Source organism: Sebastes umbrosus, chromosome 11, assembly GCF_015220745.1.
Source record: "Sebastes umbrosus isolate fSebUmb1 chromosome 11, fSebUmb1.pri, whole genome shotgun sequence".
Taxonomy (NCBI): domain Eukaryota; kingdom Metazoa; phylum Chordata; class Actinopteri; order Perciformes; family Sebastidae; genus Sebastes; species Sebastes umbrosus.
In genome coordinates, this window is record NC_051279.1 from 13,725,832 (window position 1) to 13,750,098 (window position 24,267).

The window sequence follows — 24,267 nt, forward strand, 5'->3', positions numbered from 1 at the left end:
TCATCTCATCACGTTTGTTCTCAGCTCAGAGGCCTTGCTTCACTCACAACCCTTTCTCCTCCTTTATACATATCATATTATATATATTAATCTCCTCTTTTTATTCCCTCACTGCTCAAGCTTCCCTTCACCAGACTGCAAAATGACGTCATACCACCCCTTTTGCCCTGCCACATGAAGGCATGATGGGACACACACTTATACAAACAAGAAGTCCTTGCTTGAAATGCAGCATTTAATTAATGAACATTATAAAATTGTATTTGAAAATCACTCCCCCACCCTCCCCAACTAAAAAAAAAAAAAAAAAAAAATCCATCCCATGTTTTCTTTTCCTTTCACTTTGTACATTTGGTAGGAATAAGGCAAAAAAGTAGTCTCTTGCCATGAAGGCATGATGAATGAATGAATGAATGAATGAATGAATGAAGGAATGAAGGAATGAATGAATGAATGAAGGACTTTATTTCGAACATAAAAATAAATAAAAAAAAGATACATAATAATAACAAACAAAAGAAGAGTAATAGTGTCCGAAAAGGAGAAGTAAAACTTATATTTCCCTAAACCTCTTTCTCACTTCTCCTCTAATAACTCATATATCATAGCATGATAATATAATATAGTATAATATAATATAACATAATATAATATAATATAATAACTATCCCAGATTTATTTACATCCAAAATTAAATATATGAACAGCATCCCAAGTTTATTTACTCCCCACATATCCATCCGGAGTTTAAAAAGTGGATATAAACCAACCCTTACCACAACTCTTCCTCAACCATATACCTCCCAAAAATATCTTTTTTTTGTATGTATATGCTTTTTAAAGTGATTTATATTTGTGCTCTGCTTCAACCCATCACCTAACCCATTCCACAAATTCACCCCACAGACTGACATACACATACTCTTCTTTGTTGTACGAACACAATGCTTTTTAAAATTCAATTTTAAAAATTAAATTATAACCCCCCCCCTCCCCGTCACAAAACATTTTTTATTATATTGCCCGGAAGTGAATTATATGATAGGACACACACATACAAACAAGAAGTCCTTGCTTGAAATGCAGCATTTTAATGAACATTATAAAATTGTATTTGAAAATCACTCCCCCCCCCTCCCTCCCCAACCCCAAAAAAAAAAAAAATCCATCCCAAGTTTTCTTTTCCTTTGTACATTTGGTAGGAATAAGGCAAAAAAGTAGTCTCTTGAAATAGCAATTCACATCAATTAATAATCACCATGTCATGTATAAATATTACTAAAATCTGGGCTGTTGCTACAGTGAGGTTCGTCCTGTGTGGCGTCAGCAAGAGGACGGCGTTCCTCCAGCATGCCACGGATCAGACAATCCAGCCCCCCACCCCAACAAAATGTTTTAATCAAAACAAAATAAAGAAGCAGTCCCACAGTGGGATGAGATGCTTCTACTTCACACACCACCTTTTTAAATACCACCTGCTGTTACAAACAGAAGCAGGTCATAAAGTGAAACACTTTTTTTGTTTCTTTTACTTCCAGTTCAAAAATGAGACCATTCCTCCATTCAAAAAACACTCTATTTATGGAGATTTAAAGTGAATATCAGATGAACCCAAACGATTTGACTGTTGTGAGTGTATGGTTGGGCAGTGTGCAAGTCTCCTTCTGAAGTTATTCACTTTCACGCCTGTGCATTTCAGAGCTGAGGGCCGAGGGCTTGAATCACGGCAGACAGAGGAATGGAGTAGACCGAACAGAGGGAGAGGGAGGAAACATGGCAAGAAAGAAAACGGAGAACAATGCAAACTATTTCATGAAACTGTATCCCAAAGCTACAAAATGTTCTTTTTCATAAAAGCTGTTAAAACTCTATAAAATCAAGTCTTTTTTTCATCACAAATCAAATTAAAACCAAAACAAATGTACTGTAAAAACATTCATTAATACAAGGCCATTTTGAGTTGGGGATTAGTGTACAGTGTGTGATTTACAGTGCTTGTATAACCACTGGCAGCCATTTTCAAGAAACCCCCCCTCCCATGATTATTATTATTATAATAATTTGTCTTTTGCAGAAAGCATTTTTTTTTTATTATTACATTAGAAAGTGCCACATACGCTGGCGCTGTGCTTAAACCTCCTGTGAAATCTTGCTGCTGCTGCTAAATGGGGGTGGCAGACATGAGAGAGAGAAATGAAACATAAAAGAAAAGACATCGGAGCCAATGGCAGACTCTGAACCCGTGACTGGTGAGTGCAATTCTGTGTCGACAGCATGTAAGTCTCTCAAGTTCTGCAAGTCCAACGTTTCTTTACAAAAAAAAAAAAAAAATCAACAACAGGAAATCGCCCCTGATTGGCTCACAATTACCCCATGTGGCACGATGGTCATTTCCTGTAAACATTTCTCCAAATGTTTATAAAAACACCCTTCCCATTTAAAACACAAAAATATATAGAAATTTATTTTTACATGGACATATATATTACTAAAGGCCTTAAAATATTTTCCATTCTGCTCCTTGAAAGTCACAGTTCCCTTCAGTGGATATTTAGCCTTAGACGGACCTGGAAGGAAACAGAAGAAAACAAAATGTTATTCACAGCTCGTCATTCGTCTCTAACAACATTACATCTGAAACAAAAAGGCAAAGCATAAAGGCCTGGACTTGCTCACCATGCCGAGTCTTAGTACCAAGATTTAATCCTGCTTTGTTGGGCTCCGTTCTTTCCTAGGCACCAGCGCCTTACGGAGGTATGGCATGATTAAAAAGGCTACGAGGAAGAATACGTGACCACAGAAGTAGATGGACGAATACACCTGAAAAACAAAAAGGTGACAAAACAGTCAAATTAAAATCCAGATTTAAACACATCCCAATGTTATGATGACACCTACTCTGTCTCTATCTCACCTGTCGCCACCAGAGAGTTTCCTGCCTTTGTCGATCACCTGACCCTGCTGCTCTCCCTCAATCTCTTGTCAGGTCACAAATGTCCCTCAACGAGCCCCTGTGTATAAATACCAGACGCTTTCTCACTCCCAGTGGCCAGACCAGCTAAGTAGCTCACCTGACAGATCGTTCCTAACCATTTCTGTTCCAGGTCATGAAAATCTGTTATCCTCTTTTTCATGTTTAAGACTCTCTTCTTATTGCATTGAAAACACTCAGTCCCTTCATTCTTTTCAATGCAATGTCATCTGGCAAAGCACTGCGTCGTCCAATTAAATGTTTGCATGTGAACATTCCTGGTAAGTTACTTTGTAACGTGAATGGCATATTTCTGTTGTTTACTGTATCTGGCAAAGTATTGTATTATAATATTATTACGCACAACATTATTGCATGTCTGTTGCTTTTCCTGAGGTTTCTCCCATTTTCCCCATTAAAGCTGAAGTCGGTAACTTTGAGCAAATATGATAAAATGCTATTTTTTTAAAACTGTCACTATCCTGACAGTGGTACATGAGACAGATTATCTGTTCCTCTGGGTCCTCCTGTACTCCTAATGGCATTTGCAAGATTTCACCGTGCCGGAAAAAAACAACCAATGAGAGCCGAGCAGTCTCTGAAGCAGCTGTCAGTCACTGCTCGCAAAACTCATGAACTCCAATAAAACTGTCAAACTATGCAGCGCTTATCAAATATGAATCAATATTGTTACTGTAATGCCTATTTCTTTATCTCTTAGTTTAACAGTCGATCCAAAACCAAGCACCGCCCACCGACCAGAGCGGACTTTCTCATGTTACAGCTAAACAGAACACTACAAGATGTTTCTGAAAACATTTGAGGTGAGAAATAGGCATTACAGTAACAGAATATTGATTCATATTTGATCAGCGTTGTCTAGTTTGACAGTTTGATCAGAGTTTGTGAGTTTTGATTGACAGCTACTGTAGAGACTCCTTGGCTTTGATTGGTTGCCTTGGCGCTGTGAAATCTTGCAAATGCCATTAGGAGCACCGGAGGACACAGTGGAACATGATTTTTGTTCACTGATTATCTGTCTCATGCACTACTGTCAGGATATAGTGACCGCTTTATAAAGATAATGTTTTTATCATATTTGCTCAAAGTTACTGACTTCAGCTTTAAAACGGCACAATGACTAGGATTTGTCGATTGCGGATATAAACGCAACATTCAAAGTTGGCCCTTCCTCACCGGCTCAGCGAGAGTTACGGTGCCGGCCAGCAGGTGAAAGCCAATCCCAGATTCACTCGTTTCGCCTCACTATTTTTGTGTTTTTTTGGCACAGTGTCCGCCATTTTCATGACTTCCTCTTGGATGCCTGTTTACTGTCATCTGGTCGCTACGTTTTTATAGAGGTTGAGGCCCAGAAACGTTCCAAACACAGCAAAATAATAAAAGAAAAGAGAAAATGCAGGTAGAGGGCAGGGTCTCTGCAGATACACACACACCTCCACACACTTCCAGTGGGTCTTACGTGATGATTGACAGGGATTGTTTTTGTGTGAGTCTATACATTGTTTTTTCTTTTTGGGAAAATCCTACTCATTGTGCCTTTAAACATTTTTTGGGGACGTTTTTCCTTACTGAAACAAGGGACCAAGGATAGACGGCATTTTATGCTGTATGTATTGTAAAGCCCTGTGCCAAATTTGTGATTGTGTTATTGGGCTGTACAAATAAAACTGACTTGACTTGGCTTGATCTGTCATGACGCAATATAAAATGATGCCAGCCTGATAACTCTCCAGAGTTGTAAAGTACCCTCTCATAGTATTATAAACAGCTGTGCAGTGTTTTGATATCTGACTCTTGGCTCTATTACTCAAACCGGTCTTCCTGGGGCCTGTTTCACTAAAGCACTGCTTACAGTCACATTGCAAATGGTCACAAACTGCAGATTCCTAAAGGACTCTTGTATGCTCTTGCATAGGTAGCCAGAATGGTGTTTGTTTGGATTACTTACACATTGTCAACAATGAGAGAGAAGATAATGATCTCATATTGCAAATCAAAGCTTGCATGTTGCAAATTTGGTGAGATGGGATTGTATTTCAACACCACTTGCTATTACTTTAACGTAGAGCTGTTAAGTCTGAACACCTGGTAATTAAAACTGTGTTGTCTGCATTTGGGTTCTCTTCCCTGTTGTCTCAAACCTGGAATATGAGACCCGAAGGTTAACGTTACAATAGAGAGCGGACATATTTATCCAATGATCTCGGAGAGTCGTGTGTTACCTTGAGCCATTTGTCATAGGTGAAGAGGCAGAATGGCACTAGGGGGTAGCCCATGAAGAGCCAGTGGATGAACTGCTGGACTACATAGATGAGGGGGTAGAGTGCGCTGTTGGCCAGCTTCGACAGCGAGGGACTGTCCCTCACCAGTGCCAGGGCCTGTCACACACACAGACACATATTCCATAATGATTAGAGTAATACAATAAAACAACAGTTCTATAATAAACTGATGCCAAATAGTGACTGTAGTCAATATTTAATTACAAGTTCATTAAGCAGCGAGGTGCTTTTGATCAATGATATTTAATAACAAGAGACTGTCTCTTGTTAAAAAGTAAAACAATTGCTTTATATGACGCAGACAAAGCCCAAAGTCAGCTTTTATTGAGAAAATAAGCATAATACAAATGATAAACAACACATTTACCACTACAGAAATAAATACCCCGATGGATTGAGCTTCCTGCACATAACTATCTTAAAGAGGACATACCATGCTCATTTCAGGTTCATACATGCATTTTGGGTTTCTACAAGAACATGTTTACATGCTTTAATGTTTAAAAACTAGGGCTGTCAATCGATTAAAATATTTAAATCGCGATCAATCGCATGATTGCACTTCTTTTTTATCTGCTCAAAATGTACCTTAAAGGGAGATTTGTCAGGTATTTAATACTCTTATTAACATGGTGGGCAAATATGTTTGCTTTATGCCAATGTATGTATATATTTATTATTGGAAATCAATTAGCAACACAAAACAATGACAAATATTGTCCAGAAACCCTCACAGGTACTGCATTTAGCATAAAAATATGCTTTCATACTATTCATAACATGGTAAACTCAAACCCAACAGGCAACAACAGCTGTCAGTGTGTCAGTGTGCTGACTTGACTATGACTTGCCCAAAACTGCATGTGATTATCATAAAGTGGGAATGTCTGTAAAGGGGAGACTCGTGGGTACCCATAGAACCTATTTTCATTCACATATCTTGAGGTCGGAGTTCAAGGGAGCCCTTTGAAAATGGCCATGACAGTTTTTCCTCGCCAAAATTTAGTATAAGTTTGGAGCGTTATTTAGCCTCCTTCCCGACAAGCTACTATGACATTGCATCAATGGATTCCTTAGTTTCATATTATACCAGTATCTTCACTCTAGCTTTAAAACCGAGGCTGCTACAACCTCCGAAAGATCAATTCCGTTAATGCGTTAAAGAAATTAGTGGCGTTAAAACTAATTTGCGTCAATGCGTTATCGCCTTAACTTTGACAGCCCGATCAAAAACATATTATTTTGCTTATACTGTATTAACCCTCTTTCTGACAACCCTCAGTTTTAGTGCCCATCTATTTAAGACCCCCTCCCGAAAAAGCCCAGTCTGCTCTGAATGGCTCGTGAGAAAAATATGGTGCCCCTTTGCAAAGGTAGTTCTCACGCTGTATGCGATATATCTAATGAGCCTACATGTGACATAGGAAGGGGAGCCAAATCTGAACAGTTTGTTGAATCATGTGTTTTCTGATCTAGGCAGCCCACAAAAACTGACTGGGTTGTCATATTTCACAGTTTGTAGGTTGGTAGGCACTCCAGATACCCAAATGTACGAGCACAAGCACTGAAACAGTGAGTTTTTCATGATATGTCCCCTTTAAGGCTACCCATCTCCACACCCTGCCCTGTATCTGTCATGTACCTGTCTCTCTACGGTGATAATGAAGAACTCCATGGAGAAGCACAGGATGTATCCAGAGTGAAGACCATGCCAAATAGTGAGAAAGAGGAGTGTGGCCGTATGAGACAGGGCCTTATTACCCAGGAACTTCAATCGTTTGAAGACATGTCTTAAAAAAAGAAAAGAGAAAAAAATAAGTCAAGAGTTATGGATTGTTTCTTTTAGACTAAAAATCTGGATAAGGGAAGTCAGAGAAGCATAATGCAACAGCTATCACTGCCTACATGGTAAGCACTCACTCACCTGGAAGTTGTTGTTGCATAGCAACTGAGGTTATATTAAAACATTTCAACAACTTTACATCCTCTTCAAGGGTACTCATCAATTCAATGCTGGCCCAGTCTTTGTGTTACAGTATCTTAGAAAAGTGCTCACACAATGTGCTTTCAATAGGGTGCTTTTGTTTTCTTCCCGCACACCACTAACAAGCTGCAGTATAGAGCTGTAAAGAGCAGGGTCAGACAATAAGTACATGAAGTACTACTGCTTAAAAGCCTTGCTCGTGGCCTTTAAGGCATCAGTATGCTTCAAAACAAAGTGTTTGTTAGATCATTAACATCGTCCGCACACGCGCACGCGCACGCGCACACGCACACTCACACCTTTCTGACGTTCGAACTTTGGGGATAATTTTTGTGGCTTTCAGAAACCGAGAATCTGACGAGCACGTTCCTCTTAAAAAGGCGCAGAGGCGAGAAAGTATGCAGGATTTACACTTCTCTCTCAAGCTCCCTTTTTTCATGCTTCACAGTTCACACAACTACTTCTGACAGTTTCAGTGTGTATAACTGACTCTTTGATTCATGCTTTGCTTCTTTCCTCTCTCTAGGACAGCTGACTTTTCACCCTACCTTTGAATGTGGCCATTTGGAAGCTATAAACGGTATTTCAGACGGCACTTAATACAAACTAGCTTGTTTGAAGGATACTGACCCCTTGAGGAGCTTCTGCATATATCAAACACTGTCCTCATACTAATTAGTCATGCCTCTCTGATTCACACTGGTTTCTTCCCTACTGTATGCTGGATATATTGGACAGAACTAACAAAGTCCCAGAACAAACTGGAAACCTATCCAGCCCTAAACAGGCGGCACACTGTGGCAACCGATTTGACCAGTTTCTGATATAAAACCCAAATAAGAAAATATTCCCAGAGCTCCTCTATCTAAAGACTTGGAGAGAGGGCCCCCGTCTCACATCTCACAGCCTCTCCGTCTCACATTCCCACTGTCTCACATCCCTCTGTCTCACATCTCACATCCCCCTGTCTCACGTCTCACAGCCCTCTGTCTCACATCCCCCTGTCTCAAATCTCACATTCCCACTGTCTCACATCCCTCTGTCTCACATCTCACATCCCCCTGTCTCACGTCTCACAGCCCTCTGTCTCACATCTCACAGCCCTCTGTCTCACATCTCACAGCCCTCTGTCTCACATCTCACAGCCCTCTGTCTCACGTCTCACAGCCCTCTGTCTCACATCTCACAGCCCTCTGTCTCACATCTCACAGCCCTCTGTCTCACATCCCCCTGTCTCACGTCTCACATCCCTCTGTCTCACGTCTCACAGCCCTCTGTCTCACATCTCACAGCCCTCTGTCTCACATCTCACAGCCCTCTGTCTCACATTCCCACTGTCTCACATCCCTCTGTCTCACATCTCACATCCCCCTGTCTCACGTCTCACAGCCCTCTGTCTCACATCTCACAGCCCTCTGTCTCACATCTCACAGCCCTCTGTCTCACATCTCACAGCCCTCTGTCTCACGTCTCACAGCCCTCTGTCTCACATCTCACAGCCCTCTGTCTCACATCTCACAGCCCTCTGTCTCACATCCCCCTGTCTCACGTCTCACATCCCTCTGTCTCACGTCTCACAGCCCTCTGTCTCACATCTCACAGCCCTCTGTCTCACATCTCACAGCCCTCTGTCTCACATTCCCACTGTCTCACATCCCTCTGTCTCACATCTCACATCCCCCTGTCTCACATCCCTCTGTCTCACATCCCTCTGTCTCACATCCCTCTGTCTCACGTCTCACAGCCCTCTGTCTCACATCTCACATCCCTCTGTCTCACATCTCACAGCCCTGTCTCACGTCTCACAGCCCTGTCTCACGTCTCACAGCCCTCTGTCTCACGTCTCACAGCCCTCTGTCTCACGTCTCACAGCCCTCTGTCTCACATCTCACAGCCCTCTGTCTCACATCTCACATCCCCCTGTCTCACATCCCTCTGTCTCACATCCCTCTGTCTCACATCCCTCTGTCTCACGTCTCACAGCCCTCTGTCTCACGTCTCACAGCCCTGTCTCACATCTCACAGCCCTCTGTCTCACAGCCCTCTGTCTCACGTCTCACAGCCCTCTGTCTCACATCTCACATCCCCCTGTCTCACGTCTCACATCCGCCTGTCTCACATCTCACAGCCCTCTGTCTCACATCTCACAGCCTCCCCTGTCTCACATCTCACAGCCTCCCCTGTCTCACATCTCACAGCCTCCCCTGTCTCACGTCTCACATCTCACAGCCTCCCCTGTCTCACGTCCCACAGCCGTCTGTCTCACATCTCACATCCCCCTGTATCACATCTCACAGCCCCCCCCCCCCGTCTCACATGACAAATAATTAATGTAATCTGTTGTATATATTTATATCTTTTGTCATTATTATCCAAAGCCCTTTTGTTTTCCTTGTCCTTTTGTACTGCTATTGTTTATTCTAATAATAAGTTTGTATTAACATGCTTTGGCAACATTGTATTGTATTTAGTCAGCGCAGCCAATAAAGCCACTTAAATTTAATTTAAATGCCTCACAAAAAGCATGCATGTTTATAATTCGCTTCTAGAGGAAGAAGGCTAAATAAACACAGTATCAAAGTCAACCCATTTAATACTAAACTGCTTACGAAGTGGCGCATATGTGACTATAAATAGACTGTTTCTTTGTGGGTCAAACAATGAGAGCATTTATCTAGCGAGGGCGGGCATGAAAGTTCTTCATCATCCAGCGATACTGTAAGAAGTAAAGTTTGCTAATTAGTTACTTGTTGAGGGAATTTATATTTTGGAAAGATGTCACTCCTACTCCTCCTCCTCCTCCTCATCCACTCTCTCATGAAGTAAGCTAAGTAAGCTTTTAGGTATCTAATGCAGTCAACTGAAATGGACCATGTAATAAACTGTATGTTCAATAAATTGCTTTGCTCACTGTGGTCAAATGATGTCACCAGTTCAAAATGTTTTATGCATGAGGCGCCTGCTGGAAAACTGCAAACTTTCAAACGCCGTTGGCTCCCTCCCTACGATGATGCCTTTGGTGTTAAAGCAAACTGTGAAGAGAGGCCTTGGCATGTGATGCTATGCTATTCCTCGTCTGTGAAGCATTGCCACACACACGCAAACTGGATTGAACTGTAATCACCTCTACTTCCACCACTCTACACTGTTATCATCTAAGTAAATATTTAACTTTTACAACCGCGCTTTGAATGCAAGCTGGGAGAGAGCTTCACAGATTTCCAGGCTCGACACTGACCTGGCAGCCCAGGCGTTTGTGTTGATGTTGAAGGAAGAGATGGTTCCTCCGAAAAGTGGCGTGGTTTCAAAGAGCCACACCTTCATATTGGCACAGGCGTCCCACTTGTGCTCACCATCCACTACGCCATTATAGCCTAGTCCGGCTAATATACATACACCCTCCTGTAACACACAAAACATTTTCATTATGTAAAAATCACACCATGAAGCACAAGAACCTGATATACTGGGACTATTCATTTGGGCTCATGCATGTCTGAGTGTATGCAAAGGTATGTAAAAGGTGGTGTTTGTTCTCTCTCACAGCAGGTATTAAGCTAGATGCTGTATTTAAATACATTTTTCATATAAATGAGGTTTAATTAGGAACCAAATCAGTCATCCGTTGCCACTTTTTCCCACACATTTCATGCACATACTTGCAGAACAAGAAGCTACTTACCGCTATAAGCCAACAGCTGACATATTTATACAAGATGATTTTAGCCCAAAGCAGAATAAACACACAGCGATACCAGAAGGGCTGAGCCTGTGGAAAAGGAAATACATTTTAGACAGACTCGTCTTACATTGAAAAGCATACACGGTGATTATTTTTGAACATATTGCCATTCTCACCTCGTACTCATCTGTTAAGAAGTAGCTGTCCGAGTAATAGGGACTAAATATTGCATATATCACCAGGCAGAGAAAACCCAGAGCAAACCTCTTCATAGCCGGTATAACACTGGAAGAGAAAGAAACAAGATGGCGATGGGAGATTGGAAGGTAATAATGTTAACTGCAGCGCTGTGACACTGCACAGTTGGCTTATTGTACGGAGATGTAATAAAGATAGTCTTTAGGCTCATTTTTTCTTTTCATCACTTGTCATTTTATTGCTTTTTTACCTGTTCGGAGGCTTTGCAGGGCAGTCGGTGAGCTGCCCCGCCACCAGCCTCTGGTAGTTGCGCAGTGTAAACTGGGGCCCCACCAGGAAGCCTCCATAGAAGTAGGAGAAGCCGCACACCTCCAGCAGGGAGGGCACACACGGCAGGGCTGAGCTCTTCTGCTCTGAACTCAGCTGGGACTGGAGTTTAAGGATATGAGAAGGAAAAGATGATGACAAAAATAAGAGAGAAGAAGAGCGATATGAAAGAGGGATGAAGGTGGTGGAGGAAGAGAGCAGAGGATTCATTTTAAAAGCACGCTGATACAGGATGTATCTAGTTACAAAGGACTATTTTAGAAACAATCTTGACTGAGCACACACTCAGTATCACTGCACTGAACACTCATTAACTGGCATTTAACTGCAGGCTGTAAACTTTGTACGGAAAAGTGTGTATATATTGTTTAAATGTTAACCAGATGAGAGCAGATGTGTGTTTTTACACAGATAAAACAGAATGAAAAACACAGCAAAACACTCATTAGAATAAAAATAAAATAAAGCAACAGAAGGGGCAATTAACAGCTGTCACAGATATACTAGCTGCACTAGAGAGGAAGCAAACATACTGTAGACAGACAAGCTGAGTGAAAGAATGGGAAAAGGAAAAGCTGCTCAACAGACAAAGTTATTGTAAGGGAATGAGCTTTAAACTGGTAAAGGCAGGGCAGGGACACAACAATGATTAACATGAGTGGTGCGATCTGACGATACCGTTTATACTGTCATAGCTATCTCTTTAAAACCGTTAGTTGTATTCTGTCATTTTGGGTAATGTTGCATTTTTGTATCAATGTGATTCAAATTAATTTTGAGGAATCCAGTATTAGAGTAAAAATTGGATTAGCCAAAAATAGTCAGTCATACTTAGGGCGTGGTATCGATAGTCTATACCTTTAAGTTATCAATTGAAATAACCCAGTACCAAGTAGTATCGAAACTTCTTCAGTCAATGATACCTGCATTCGATCCTTTTTGATCCAGAAAAAGATTACTATTTATATGATGGTGGTGGCATTTTATGCAACTGAATGCTTAGATTTCACATGATCGGTATCAAATGAAGTACTCTATTGGTATCACTTTAAAAAGGGACTGTATGTAACTTTTTACACAGATAAATTGTTTTTTATTGCAAATGAGGGAACAGGTTGTAACCTAACCTAAAAAAATGAGACCTTCCGTGACTTTCTGTGTTTCGTCTATCAGCCTGTAGACTACTTTTTATGTGAAGGACTCGGGTCGGTGTCCCAGTGGATGTGACGTCATGCGCACTTGCGTGTGCCTATCCTGTACAGCGCAGCTACAGGGAATAGCTAACGATAGCTAACGGTTGGTTAGAAATGGAGTCCGCTAACGCAAACAAACGACCAGCCTCCAGCGCAACTCAGACTCCAACACAAACTCCACGGAAGCACAAAAAGTTATATCTATTGAAGCCCGTCTTGCAAAACCGGAATGTGACCGAGGTCGGGAGAGAACTTGTGTTATTGTGGGAGTGTGTTTCCACGTGGGAAGTGAGTGGTGAAGCAAGAGAGTGAGCGGCGGCAAAACGAGTGAGCAGCGGAGCAAAAGAGAGTTAGTTTAGCTCTTAGAATATCAAGTGAATGTACAGTGGAAGTTACAGTTTGCGCAGAAATAAATGACCAAAACTACGGTGTCTTCCCCGTGCCTTCTGACCACGGTCGGGAGGCTGGAGCAGGAAAAGTTAACACTAGGATCAACATCGGCCGGGCCTTCAATTCATGGAGAGACCTTTGTTTGATAAGCTAACATTACTGCCAAGCATGTGAAATATATAGTGATATTGTTGTTTTAGCTGGCTAATGTTGCTAACGTTATTCAACATGATGCCTGTCAATCATGTTCAGTCTCGTGTGTGTTGCCTCACTGTTTGAACCGATGCTCGCTCGCGTCTAGGTAGTGCGAGCACAAGCGCGAGCAACAGGATGCTGACTTAACGGCCGCAGGTGTCTCTGTTAACATGCAATTTCTGATTCTTACATTGAGTCCCTTTATGGGCACTGGTATTGGTACTGGTATCATAATGTTTTAAACGATACCCAGCCCTACTCATACTTCATCTGGTTACAAAAATGTACTGCATCATAATATATGCTGATGTTGCAATGCATTATCAAATATACCGTGATGGACGATTTTATCCTCATCACCCGCCCCTCTGCTGGCATTTCTTTGCCCTTTGCTGTGTCCCGTTTTCCCTCTGTTCTACATCATCTTGTCTTTTCCTCCACAGAGCCTTTAATAGGCAAATAGAGTGCGCCTGAGCTGCTGATTGCAGCTACATATAAAGGAGAGAAAGCCGAGCAGAGGGTCAGAGCAGCCCCTCACAAGCACAAAGCCCTTTTGTTATGTTGCAGTTATTTCATTACTGCTTCGGGTTGTTAGTTGTCCTGCTATGAGGGTTTTATTTGTTGGTTTAGTTTCACACTGATTTAGTGAAGTGGGAAGATCTGAATCCAGCGGCCGAAGCGTTCACAATCTTCTGAGCTTTAAGTTAGTATTGTTTGCTTTGCAATACAGCATTATTCATCTTGTTGTTTTATATATTAAGATGAGCATTTATGTGTATACATGATAAACATTAAATTCAGTATTTAAGTTATAGAAAGGGTTAGGAGAAGTGTTTACTTCTGTATACTCCTTTTCGAACTTACAATATTTATTTATTTATTTAGAAGTTGCTGTGTATGTTCACTGTTCATTTTATTGGTTATTCTTGTTTTGTTTTCTTATTGTTTGTTACATGTTCGAAATCAGAACCGGCCCTAAAATGTATAACTTTTACTAATACTATTTTAATTCTATTATTACGAAATACACAACAACATACCTATCCTACTCCTATCCTGCACGGTGGTGCAGTGGTTAGCACTGGCGCCTCACAGCTAGAGGGTTGCAGGTTCGAATCCGGCTTGGGACCCTTCTGTGTGGAGTTTGCATGTTCTCCCCGTGTTAGCGTGGGTTTTCTCCGGGTACTCCGGTTTCCTCCCACAGTCCAAAGACATGCAGGTTAGGTTAATTGTGGACTCTAAATTGCCCGTAGGTGTGAATGGTTGTCTGTCTATATGTGTCAGCCCTGCGATGGACTGGCGACCTGTCCAGGGTGTACCCTGCCTTCGCCCAATGTCGGCTGGGATCGGCTCCAGCCCCCCCCCGCGACCCCTAACGGGATAAGCGGTTGCAAATGGATGGATGGATGGATACCTATCCTCTCCAAATTGGTCAGGGCCGACTCTGTTTGAAATAAATCTAATCTAATCTAAGTAACTGGTGTCTAATAGGTTACGGAATCTGTTTGAGTCAACGGAACATATCTGCTCCCACACAATGTTGATTTATGGTAATAACTATGATTCCACGCCAACATAGCTATTCTTTATAGCTATTGTTTATTATCCTATACACCTGTTTGAATGTATGTGTGTAGAGCTTAAATGGTTAGTTTATCTATTGTATTACTAATTGGACAGAAAATGAATTGTCAACAATTTTGATAGTCGATTAAGTCTCTTTTCAAGCAAAAATGCCTAAATTTTCTGGAACCAGCTTCTCACATGTGAAGATTTGCTGTTTTTCTATGATAGTAAACTTAATATCTTTGAGTTTTGAACTGGTGGTCGGATAAAACAAAGCGAGTGTGCAGATATCACTCTTTTCGTATGGTCTTTGTTTGAGCCATTGTTCTTTTTGAGGACCAAACATTTAGTTGCAAAGAACACTCCAAGACAGACAACACCAACATATTGACGAATGGTCAAGCAGGCAAAAAGCAAGAGAGAGATCAACCAACTCACTGGTTCCTTCCCGCCGTCAAAGTAATCAAATGACAAACCTGTAATCAGAAAATGCAACTGGTGTCAGAAACTATGTTAGGGTGACTAATGCTGTCATGATGATCATTTTGAATGAGCACTGTTAAGCATGCAAAGGCCATGTCAGCAGTTTATCAGTGTGTTAATCATTCACTAGAGTATAGGGGGAGATTGCAACAATGGCAACGAGGAAGATATCAAATGAAAAAACTTCTGCTTTTATGAAACAATTGGGTTTGTCAAGCAGTGCAAGGAGAGCTGTAGTCAACTCACCAACAAGTTTTAGTGTGAGGACACAATGCGGCATGGTCCACTTGATGTCATACTCCCCTGTCGCTGTGTAGTAATACCCTGCCAGCAGGTATACCTACAGGAAGAGAGAGGATTGAAAGACAAAGACATTCAGTAAGAATACCTCCGCATTATCCAACATCTCCAAGCAAATCTTTATCGCAGTTCCACCATACAGAGAAAGAATGAAAATAGGAAACCGACAAAATAAATCACAGGAAGTATGCTGTTAAAAACAAAGTAAATCTAACGTAGGCACATTTCTGTGTAAAAACTTGGTTTCATTACTGTATTTCTAAAAGGGTGAGCAATAAATGCAAATGATTGCAAAAATAAAGGCTGCCCACAGGAAGCATGTGACTACATCATAGGATTATTGGTTAGAAGTGGGCCTCTTAATACAAGGGACAAACTGTGTGTATGCAATAAAAATGCAATTAAAGGGAACCACAGAATGCAGATGCAGAAATCAGACAAAGTGGTGGGCAGTACCTGAGCCACTGCAGTAAAAGTCTGACAGTGGACAAAAGGGAGCTAATGCTATAAAGTGAGCCTGGACGTATGGAAAAGGGGAGAAAAAAGAAAATTAAACACTGGGACAACTCACCATTTGAAAGGTAAAGCTGCTCAGGACAGTTGTTACTGTCCTTCCCATGAGCCTCAGCATCAGGAATTGGACAAGGACACATACTGCAGAGTGATAGATCTGAGAGCCTGGGAAAGAGACGGACAGGGTGGGGGGGGGATGGGGATGATGGTGAGTGCAGTCAAGTGTGACCTGTAGAACTAGACATGAAAACAGCATTTTTTCCCTCCACAATTTCAGAGATGGAGAAAGGACAACAGGGCAAATCCACGATATACATCCGTTTCAAAGAGGGGTTGGGAGGAAAAGTATTCCACAAGGAGAAAGATAAAGCAACAGACCTGCTGTAAAATCCAAGTGCAGCGACAACAGAATAAAGAAAAGAGAAAGAGATCGATGTTAGCCGTTTGTGTTTACTCCAGCATGCCACTCTCATCCATGAGGATGCTTCTTCCATCCATCCTTTCATCCCCTCTGGAGGAGCACCTCTTACCATTGTTGTCATTTTGGGCATTTAGCAATATAAATTTACTCTACTTTCTGAGTTACAATTTTGATAATCAATGTCATTTTTAAGCAAAACTAAGCCAACAAAATGTGTGGTTTCAGCTTCTCAAATGAGAATATCTGCTGGTTTTCTAAGTCCTTTATGACGGTAAATTGACTTAGGGCCGCAACTAAGTCAATTTACCATCATATGTGGCAAAAGAAAGCATCAGATATTCACATTTGAGAAGCTGGAACGAGCAAATGTTCCGTATTTTTGCTTGGAAAATGACTAAAACAAGTAATCAGTTATCAGAATAGTTGTAAAGTTAATGTTCAGTTGATCAAATTACATTGCTTAAACTTTGCAGCTAATCTTTGGACTGCTAGTTGGATAAAAAAAACACTGCAAAATATATATATATATTTTCTTTTTTTATGTTTTACATGTTACATTTTATGGACCAAACAACCTGAGAAATGAATCAGTAGACTAATTGTTACTTTCAGCCCTCTATTAACTCAATGAACTGTATATTAAGCTGCATATCAAAAGAGTCTGGGCCACATGCATGAGGATAACATTTGAATTTAGAGTTGTCAAACCTGCTGATGGAGTCTGTTAAAGAGCACCACATTTGCTTCCTCATCAGCCCAGAAATGACTCAACAATAGTGGATGATTCATCCACATCACTAATCCATTTTGTTCCAAACTAAATGAGGCAAAAGTCCTTTCTGTCCAGCGTTTCTTCTGGATGTTACATTAAATCTGTAATTCAAAGATGAATTTAAAGTTTATATGAAGTTAAATTAAAAAGGTACCCTGTGTATTACAGTCATATAACGTTGGCAGTAATGTCTAAGCCTACGGCGTCTCACAACTCTTCCTAACATACAGCGACCGGGCAAATTCTGGAGAAATTATCTAGATATACTACGAGCGATGTCACTCTCTATTCCATAGAGAGAGTGATATTGATTAACTGTCAGTTACTGGCAGCGTCGATTTTGACCAGTGAAAATAGGTTGGAGGTGCATGAAACTTTGCATAAATAGAGCCAGGGGGGGCAGTTTTACAAACAAGCTTGGCCTGTTTGCTGTCGCATGGAGCAGGTTAGGACATCCTCATTGAGAGAAACTGAAACAATCTGATGTTCGCTCGTTCCTAACTGGACAGTTTTTCGCGCTCCATTCACCAGAGTTTGCTCGATTGCTGTAGGTTAGGAAGAGGTGTAACATGTTGGACCTTTATCCAATCATAATCAAGCATTGTGTACTTCAAATGCAATCAAAGAGATCTGACATCTTCTTCTTAATCCTCTTGGCCCCCTTGGGAGCATAGGGCGTCCACCATGGATCTCCACCAAATCTGACATCTAGTCCTTCATTTTTAATGTAAGAATGTGTGTGAAGCGTTTAAGAGCGCGGCGCATTTTAGAAAAGGCCTTGCACGCTCACCGCTTGTTGGCGGGCCACTGCGCTAAAAAAAAATTGAGTTTGTTGTTTGAATTGGATCTGTAAGTACACTGATGAGATGGGAGAATGCATTTCTTACCATATTTTAGTTCAACAAAAACATAGGCTAAACTGAGACTGAATAGAATTTGATGTGAAAAAGTTCACTAGCCTATTACGTCATCCAAAGCTGGATGCCTTTCAACTACAAAACTCATTCTGGCGCCGCTGCTAGTGGCAAAAACAAATATTTTAAAAGGAAGAAATTGCATTCAACATGATTTCAAGGACACAATTTTGATAAGTTACAGTGAATTTAAACAGAACTTTTGTGTGTTTACAGGGAAATCTCAACAGGGCAGCTTTAAAAGACCTAACACACATCTTAAAAAACTCAAGGAATAGGAACTTGCCAAAAGATTACTTAAAACTAAGGCATTAAAACTAATGCTCCCTTTATCTCACCAAAGTTGAATGCTGCTAGTGCCAGTCCAGAGAACGTGTGGAACAGGTGTATAACTGTGGCAGGCTGGTAGAACAAGAACCGCCGGTACACCAGAGCACAGGGATAACCTGCAGGAGAGAGGAAAACATGTTATTGGAGCTACAGCAGGTGCCTACATACCTGTTAAATGAGCCACAACACCGACCTTGTGGTATAATAAACACATGGTGTGCACACACACAGTAGCACATTAGTATCATTGGTATGTTTGTGTGGTGTGTGTTGCTGCAAATCTGGCATCTCAAGGAGAAAGATAACTGCCTTGTAGGACTATAAAAGGACAAACACTCACCAGTGATCATGGTCAAATTTCTTTCCATTTCCAACCAGTTCAGTCGGACTCGTTCACATTTTGACTTTGATTGTTACGTAATTATTGATGTAACTGTAAACACCTTCTTCAAATTCTTCTTGCAATTTTCTATATTCTTCTTATTGTCAACAAATCTTAATAAATTGATCTCACTAACAAGTGTTGTTGGTGTAGCCAAAGCCTGATATGGCTTGTTCCTCTTTGCCATACACCTCCATTGTCGTCCAAACACTAAACACACCGTTGCACTGGCAGACATGTTCCTTCATGAGGATGAAAAGGGGCACTGTGGTTTATTTTGAGTCACATGCACCACCCTGCTGCCATAAATATTCACTGGTGCATATTAACACTAGTGTATTAATATTCGTCTGGAAATGCACTACATGCTCCCGTTTGAGTAATGCTTGCTTGCAGTGCCCTGCTGTTTTAGGAGTCGCCTTTTTAAGAAATTAAAAAGGCAATTCAGTACAGATGTTATAGAAGCAACGTTTGCTTATTTATTTATTTTGTATTTTATTTTTGGGGTTTTAGTGATCAGTGGAGCATCGTCTATTATCTGTGTTTGTAAAATGCCTCGTCTTTTTACTGCAAACCAAATTTACCTATGGTACCAATAGCCTGAACTATATATTTCTGATGTGTTTTGAGTGTCACAGACAAGAACATGGAAATCTTGAGAGACAAATTAACACATTGTTTTTTCCATTTATCCTTTTGAAAACTTTTGCAATCTAATAAATCAAGTATGGAGCAGCTGTAGGTTATTAATCATCTGAGTGTACTTATGCAGAGTCTTGCAAGCCACACAGTCCATTACCATGTAGTAGCTCATGCAAAGCAGTCTGCTGACCACAGATCACAAATCATATCAGCCTATGTATAGCAGAGGAAACGCTGATAAAACCTCCTGTTATTTCAGGCTCTGCTCTTGTAGTGCAAGGTGGTTACTATATGGTTACAATATTATGCAAGAGATATTAAGCAACACTGGGTGAAGGAGCATGCAACAGGCTGACTGAAGGGTTTTCAGGCATTAGCCAACCAAAGTCTGACCTGAAAGGCCACGTTCAGTCTATTGTATTGTCGGTGTCACAGAGGCGACACAGAGAGAAACAGACGTGTCCATGTGTCAGACCAAAGTTCAGAGAGGACAGCATGGAGGACGCCCTCCCCCACCCCCACCCCATCCACACAAACACCACATGACAGTCAGACCCAGTAGTCTGAGGGTGTTTTCACATATAGTCCTTTTTAAACGAACCAAACTCAGTCCTCTTAAAGTGGACTAAAAACTGGACCAACAGAATAGGAACTTTTTTGTTCTGTTTGTTTTCACATTGTTAGTTCATTTGAAAGAGGACTCAGTTCTGTTTCTGTTCACACTATAGTTGATGAAGTTGAAGTTTGTTTTTTTTAATGATTTTATTTCAGCTACTTTAACAAATGTAATCCATTTAAACAGTCACTGAAATGCTGTTAAAACACATTCACAGCCTATTTTTTTAAAAAACTCATTCTGCAGCTGCATCACCCTCCTGCTCACTCAGAAATATGAACAGATAATCTACAATATTATTATGTTCCATCAGTGCGACCAGTCACAAAAGTAGACGAGCTGCACTAAAACATAGATCCTAAATTAAAGCAAACTTTAATAATGAGAAGCAAATTGTGGCCACACATATTTATACCCCTCAGAGCCCCCTCTACTCAACTGAGTGGGAAAAAATGGAGGGTAGGGGGACATATTTTGGCAGCCTGTGCTGCTCATTCTGCTTGTCAAAGCATGTCCCTCCCCCATCAACACATTGGGGACTATTATTTTCACCAGCCTCATACAATTATGCTAATCCTGCAGCCAAACAAAACAATGTTATTTTTGGTAATCTGCATTTTAACTGTCCAGCTAACTTGACCTACTTGTCTAGTTTGTTAGTTAAACCAACACTTTAAAGGAGGGGAAGATTCCCAACCGTTGACACCATTTGACACCACACCCAAACTAGCCATTACACCAGATCACTATCATGTCAGATATTAAAGCCACTAAGTTAGCTAGTTGGTGATGTTTTTTTTTTTTGTTTTTTTTATATATATATATATATATATATATATATATATATATATATATATATATATATATATATATATATATATATATATATATATATATATATATATATATATATATATTATACACTGAGAAAAGGGTTAAAGTTCTAAGACAAAAACACAGAAAACTCCCAGACCGGACAACGCTGTGGTAGCGACCTGTATATATATATATATATATATACACACACACTCACCGGCCACTTTATTAGGTACAAGGTGTACCTAATAAAGTGGCCAGTGCTAGTACCGTGTGGTCTTCTGCTGCTGTAGCCCATCTGCTTCAAGGTTGGACGTGTTGTGCGTTCAGAGATGGTATTCTGCATACCTTGGTTGTAACGAGTGGTTATTTGAGTTACTGTTGCCTTTCTATCATCTCGAACCACTCTGCCCATTCTCCTCTGACATCAACAAGGCATTTCCGTCCACACAACTGCCTCTCACTGGATATTTTCTCTCTTTTTCGGACCATTCTCTGTAGACCCTAGAGATGGTTGTGCGTGAAAATCCCAGTACATCAGCAGTTTTTGAAACACTCAGACCAGCCCGTCTGGCACCAACAACAATGCCACGTTCAAAGTCACTTAAATCCCCTTTCTTCCCCATTCTGATGCTCGGTTTGAACTTCAGCAAGTCGTCTTCACCACGTCTAGATGCCTAAATGCATTGAGTTACCACCATGTGATTGGCTGATTAGCTATTTGTGTTAACAAGCAATTGAACAGGTGTGCCTAATAAAGTGGCCGGTGAGTGTGAGTGTGTGTATATATATATATATATATATATACATACATACATACATACATATTTACATACATATATATGCATATACATACACATATACATATATATTCTACAGACACAATATGTAGGGGTTGTATTTTAATTTTAAGCTTTTTGGTTTTGGCATTTATCAAATAATATATATATATATATATAGTTCTTGAAATATATATATATATATATATATATAGAGAGAGAGTTCTTGATAGATATAGATATATATATATATATATATATATAAATAAAAAAATCTTGAAATATATATATATATATATATATATATATATATATATATATATATATATATATATATATATATACTATATTTGACACGACACCCAAACTAGCCATTACACCAGATCACTATCATTTCAGAGATTACAGCCACTAAGGTAGCTAGTTGGTGATGTTTTATATATTTATATTTAATATTTATATATATATATATATATATATATATATATATATATATATATATATATATATATATATATATTCTACATAGACACATTATGTAGGGGTTATTATTTTAATTTTAAGCTTTTTGGTTTTGGCATTTATCAAATATATAAATACATACATACATACATATACATATATATACTATTTGACACGAAATCTAAACTAGCCTTTACACCAGATGATCCCCATCATGTCAGAGATTACAGCCACTAAGGTAGCTAGTTGGTGATGTTTTATATATTTATATTTAATATTTATATATATATATATATATTCTACATAGACACATTATGTAGGGGTTATTATTTTAATTTTAAGCTCTTTGGTTTTGGCATTTATCAAATATATAAATACATACATACATACATACATACATATACATATATATATACTATTTGACACGAAACCAAACTAGCCTTTACACCAGATGATCCCCATCATGTCAGAGATTACAGCCACTAAGGTAGCTAGTTGGTGATGTTTTATATATTTATATTTAATATTTATATATATATATATATATTCTACATAGACACATTATGTAGGGGTTATTATTTTAATTTTAAGCTCTTTGGTTTTGGCATTTATCAAATATATAAATACATACATACATACATACATATATATATATATATATATACTATTTGACACGAAACCAAACTAGCCTTTACACCAGATGATCCCCATCATGTCAGAGATTACAGCCACTAAGGTAGCTAGTTGGTGATGTTTTATATATTTATATTTAATATTTATATATATATATATATATTCTACATAGACACATTATGTAGGGGTTATTATTTTAATTTTAAGCTCTTTGGTTTTGGCATTTATCAAATATATAAATACATACATACATACATACATACATATACATATATATATACTATTTGACACGAAACCAAACTAGCCTTTACACCAGATGATCCCCATCATGTCAGAGATTACAGCCACTAAGGTAGCTAGTTGGTGATGTTTTATATATTTATATTTAATATTTATATATATATATATATATTCTACATAGACACATTATGTAGGGGTTATTATTTTAATTTTAAGCTCTTTGGTTTTGGCATTTATCAAATATATAAATACATACATACATACATACATATATATATATATATATATACTATTTGACACGAAACCAAACTAGCCTTTACACCAGATGATCCCCATCATGTCAGAGATTACAGCCACTAAGTTAGCTAGTTGCTGATGTTTTGAAGGAAACACAGTGTACTTTTAAGGGTGTGTGTGATTTATTCCCAGGCTTTTCTGGACACACATGTCTGGTGAGTGTTTAGTCATGGTAAACATGCAGCTAGCTGGTTAAGTTAGTAGAGTAAATACAGCTGGTTTGCAGCCTGTAGCTTGATGTGTCAGATGTGACCTGGCTGAGCGGTGGGGCTGTTAGCATTGAGTGTTAACAGTTCACAGTTACACACAGAGCTCTTTAAACATGTCACCGGGATGGGTGCCGTTTACTGCCATGTAACCAGAACCACAGAGGTAATAAACTCACCGATCAGTATGGATAAGAGGAGTCGCACCGCCGGCTCCGGGGATCCTAAGGACTCCGACAGATTCTCCAGCAAGGGAGCCGCCATCTTTCTTGTGGGCGGAAACGTCTCTCCGCGACGCTTCAGTGAACTCTACTGACTCACTACACGGCAGACACACACACATCTACACACACTGACACACTCACTGTGCTTTATAGAGGCCTCAACCTCCTCACCAAGTTAGTGGGATTCTCCTCCTACTTCTCCTCCTCCTGCTCCTCCTCCTGCCCACATTTAGCACACTTTTATGGGTATTCTTTTCATAGCTAGTGGTTGTACTTGTGGGGCTGACAGGTAAGGCTATCTGTAGCAGAGAACACCCAGAGAATACCCAGAATAATATATATATATATAAATATATATATATATATATATAAAATTATTTTAATTTTAAGCTTTTTGGTTTTGGCATTTATCAAATAAAATATATATT

General features: G+C 39.8%; 1 protein-coding gene across 1 annotated transcript; it reads right to left on the reverse strand.

The window, feature by feature from the left end:
- Window positions 1-1,511: 1,511 nt before the first annotated feature.
- On the reverse strand, window positions 1,512-24,009 carry lpcat3 (lysophosphatidylcholine acyltransferase 3). Its single transcript, XM_037784967.1, has 13 exons — window positions 23,795-24,009; window positions 18,551-18,658; window positions 16,164-16,270; window positions 15,539-15,632; window positions 15,248-15,285; window positions 11,389-11,567; window positions 11,117-11,225; window positions 10,941-11,027; window positions 10,497-10,660; window positions 6,917-7,064; window positions 5,215-5,370; window positions 2,677-2,820; window positions 1,512-2,567 (listed from the first exon to the last, which is right to left on the reverse strand). The coding sequence occupies exons 1-12, from the start codon at window positions 23,877-23,879 to the stop codon at window positions 2,701-2,703; spliced, it is 1,395 nt and encodes a 464-aa protein (XP_037640895.1). The 5' UTR covers window positions 23,880-24,009; the 3' UTR covers window positions 1,512-2,567; window positions 2,677-2,700.
- Window positions 24,010-24,267: the final 258 nt, after the last annotated feature.

What these genes read in the sequence shown, in the direction of transcription:
- lpcat3 (XM_037784967.1), bottom strand. Translation starts at nt 23,879, where the DNA reads ATGGCGGCTCCCTTGCTGGAGAATCTGTCGGAGTCCTTAGGATCCCCG. An exon ending in ACTAGCAGCATTCAACTTTG is followed by an intron (nt 16,271 to 18,550) that starts GTGAGATAAAGG and finishes TCTCTTTCCCAG; the next exon opens with GCTCTCAGATCTATCACTCT. An exon ending in CCTGCAAAGCCTCCGAACAG is followed by an intron (nt 11,226 to 11,388) that starts GTAAAAAAGCAA and finishes TTTCTCTTCCAG; the next exon opens with TGTTATACCGGCTATGAAGA.